General features: G+C 36.4%; 1 protein-coding gene across 1 annotated transcript; it reads left to right on the forward strand.

The window, feature by feature from the left end:
- Positions 1 to 2759: 2759 nt before the first annotated feature.
- On the forward strand, positions 2760 to 3674 carry LOC124871786 (olfactory receptor 6N2-like). Its single transcript, XM_047371349.1, has one exon. The coding sequence runs from the start codon at positions 2760 to 2762 to the stop codon at positions 3672 to 3674; it is 915 nt and encodes a 304-aa protein (XP_047227305.1).
- Positions 3675 to 3915: the final 241 nt, after the last annotated feature.

Below are 3915 nucleotides of genomic sequence, written 5' to 3' on the forward strand. Positions count from 1 at the left end.
ATATGTTTGGCGTAAAAGCAACACAGTTCATCACCCTGAACACACCATCCCCACTGTCAAACATGGTGGTGGCAGCATCATGGTTTGAGCCTGCTTTTCGTCAGAAGGGACAGGGAAGGTCGTCAAAATTGATGAGAAGATGGATGGGGCCAAATACAGGACCAAAGTTTAACACATCCAATAAATTTCATTCCACTTCACGATTGTGTCCCACTTGTTGTTGATTCTTCACAAAAAATTTGAATTTTATATCTTTATGTTTGAAACCTGAAATGTGGCAAGAGGTTGAAAAGTTCAAGGGGGCCGAATACTTTCGCAAGGCACTGTACGTCAGAGCACTTTTGCCATTTAGCGATATCTTGATGAATCAAGCAGGTATTTTAGGTTTACACGGTTACATTCTGGCCAAATAACATTGTAAAGGTTATTTTGGTTTCACAGAAAGCATAATATATACAACTTTATTTACAGCTTTTCTTTCTCCTCTGCCATTGCTGCTTCCATTAGAATGATCCTCATTGACCTGCAATGAATATGGGGATAAGGTAGGCCACAAAGATTACACCAGACCCATTCTTCACATTCGGCTCATTAAAGTGCCTGTGACATCAAATTTATATGATAAATCCAATTACATTTATGGAAATGAAACATTAACAAAATGTTTTAAAAAGTAAATTCATGCCACTGAAATGAACAGTTGTTGAGATATATGGTCATAAATTTCACTACAAAGGCACTTCCAGACAATCCTTTGCGCTTTTTTATGACGTAAAAGGAGAACCACTGCACTTAAACTGACCGCTGCTACAATGGCTACACAGACAGTCGCAAAGAATCTGATATTTCTTTAGATATGTTTCAGCCACTATCAGAGAGAGACAAAGCAGAGTCAGAAGAAGAAAGTCAGCTGTCATCAGAAGGCAGAGCACATCCGCAGCAACATGCAGACGGCCAAAGAATTCTCTATTTTTGCTGGATGCCGGAGCACACTCAGAGTCAGTATGTAAGAATCATACTGGACCACCATGAAACAGAACAAGCACAACATCCCGAATACTCAGCGTATTCACCCATTGTAAAACAAAGCACAAGAAAATATCTGGATACATAAAACAAAAAATTTAACTAGTTTAACTTCAGCAGAATGAGTTGTTTGGACTTGAGTCCACATTTATCACTGGCTTTTATTGCGCGATCTGCGTATGGTCCTTGGAGATCCTCTGGGCTTCGCAGCGGACCGGACCTGAGCAGATACAGTGTAAATCCAGGGTTACCGTATGTACAGCACTGAGTGAAACAACTGGAGGCGATGTGAGCAGCATGGAGCAGGAACAGCAGACACAACGGATGTTCAAGATCTGAAGACACTACTTGGTGTTCCAATTTTTTAACCTTATATTAGAATCTTTAGAGAAACAATTCTTCTAAATATATTGTATGTGTGTGTAATTTATCTTATTTTAGTAATAATAATTTCAGATTATTAGTATTAATAATAAAATATTTCGGATTTTAAATTAACATTAACTGCCGATATTTAAATGTACTTTTGCGACAAAGAAGTGTTCTTACCCGCTGAGCCATGATCCGTTTAGCATCAACAAGCAACAACCTTTTCTTTGGCGTTCTGTTCACATCAGATGCTCTGAACAGCGTGGCTGTAGACTCTGCTTCAATATTCTCCTTTGTCGGGAAGACATCTCGACCTCTGACATAGTTTCTCTTGCGAATTTAGATGTTTCTTGTTCGAAGCAGTTTGCCCAAAAGTCTTTTGATCACAACTGGCAGTGCATGGTGGGACCAGCCCATCTGTCCCTTGTCAGTTTTCCAGCTCTGATCCAGGCAGCTCTGATCCTCTTTGCTTCAGAGCAGATTAATAGCTGCTGTCATACTATTGCTGTCACCACCAGCAATGCAAAGGTTCATGATATTAACGCTGTTTTAACGCAATTTGGCTTCTACCTGAAAAGATTATCATTGACGCATGCACAATGAAGGACCGGAGACTTTCCCTTTCACATCACTTCCGGGTGACTCTGGACTTGCAAAGTTTAACAACTACATATGCCAACTTTGTGTCTGGATTGTCCTTCATCACATCTTAAATCCTAATATAATGTCAATTACTGCCTAATTTCTAAGTGTAATGATACATTTTGTTTTTTTTCAATTTCCGGATTTGTGGGAAAAGCATGTCACAGGTACTTTAAAGAATTATCAGAAGGCTTAAGCACATGGTGGGTGCCAGTAATGTGATTAATAAACGTATTTTGTTTTGCTAGTGTATATATCTCACATAAGACTAAATGTGACTTAAATTCAGACGGCTGCCAAATAACAACACTGTCTACAGGTGTCTCTAAAGGCACAAAGTATATACAATTGTTCGATATGTAAGATGTAAATTTTCAGTGCAGTTGTAAAAATATAAACGATTTATGAATATCAACTTTCCTGTAAAACCAATGTTGACGCATATTGAGCCACATCTTCGCACACATCCCTTGAACTTAGCAGAAGTTGTTAACACGAAATCATGTCTGCAAGGAATAGTCACTGAAATCCGTGGTGGATAAAGAAGTCATTTTAAATAGTTGGTCTGTGTCAAACAGTTTTCATTCTGACTATGGTTTCTGTTAACGAAAGAGAGAGAGACTGTTTTTTAAGGCTTCTTTTTTCATCTGCAGCACTTTAAAACAGTTTGTCTGACTCATATGATAATTTCTTTTCAGTTTTTATAATTACGTTGCTTACTAATGAATGTAACATATATCACTCTTGATGGCCATGTAGAGGTTGAAAAATACAGATATGTTTACTTTATTTTAATGTTTACAAGTTATATTTTGATCCTGTCCAGCAATACTACAGTTGTTAGTATGATTGTGATTCACAAGAACCTCCATGAGCCTATGTATATTTTTATTGCTGCGTTGTTAATGAACTCCATGCTTTTCAGCACTGCGGTTTACCCAAAGCTTTTGATAGACTTTTTCTCTGAAAAACCTATTATATCTTTTCAGGTGTGTCTCTTCCAGAGTTTTTTATTTTATTCTTTATGTGGTTCTGAATTCTTGCTTCTGGCAGCCATGTCTTACGACAGATATGTGTCCATATGTAAACCTCTGCATTATCCAACCATTATGAGAAAAACTAAAGTAAGTATTTTCCTTGTCTTAGCTTGGTTTGTACCTGCTTGTCATATTATTGTCCTTGTCGTTGGATTTGCTCATTTAAAACTCTGTAGCTTTACTTTGAAAGGCATTTTTTGCAACAATTCAATGATTTATCTTTTCTGTGTGCCTTCAAGGGCACTGATGATATATGGCTCAGTTGTTCTAATTAATATTAGTCTTCTTCCAATGCTTTTCATACTATTTACCTACACAGTGATACTTATAGTAGCCAATAGAAGTTGTCAGGAAGTTAGGAAAAAAGCTGCACAAACGTGTTTGCCTCACCTGCTGGTTTTAATCAGCTACTCTTGTTTGCTTACTTATGACGTGATTATTGTTAGATTGGATTCTGATATTGCAAAGACTGTACGTTTTGTAATGACAATGCAAATAATAATGTATAATCCCCTTTTCAATCCAGTTATATATGGACTGAAAATGAATGAAATTTATAAACACCTGAGACGGTTGTTATTTCATGCTAGAGGAAAGTAATTGTTTTCTTAAGCCTCTGTCATTTTTGCCTTTTCATGAATATATTTGGTTTAATTCCCACATAGTTTAATAATAATGAAAATGTCAGTCCATGGGGACAATACATTTAGAAAAAAACCTTTAGAAATTATAGGTAAACATTATCTTTTAAAGCTAGAATATTAACAGTTCTATGTGTTTCACATTCATTTAACGTATCTGTGGAAAAATAATAATTTTATTAGATTTTTTTATGTTTTAA

Source organism: Girardinichthys multiradiatus, chromosome 7, assembly GCF_021462225.1.
Source record: "Girardinichthys multiradiatus isolate DD_20200921_A chromosome 7, DD_fGirMul_XY1, whole genome shotgun sequence".
Lineage (NCBI taxonomy): Eukaryota > Metazoa > Chordata > Actinopteri > Cyprinodontiformes > Goodeidae > Girardinichthys > Girardinichthys multiradiatus.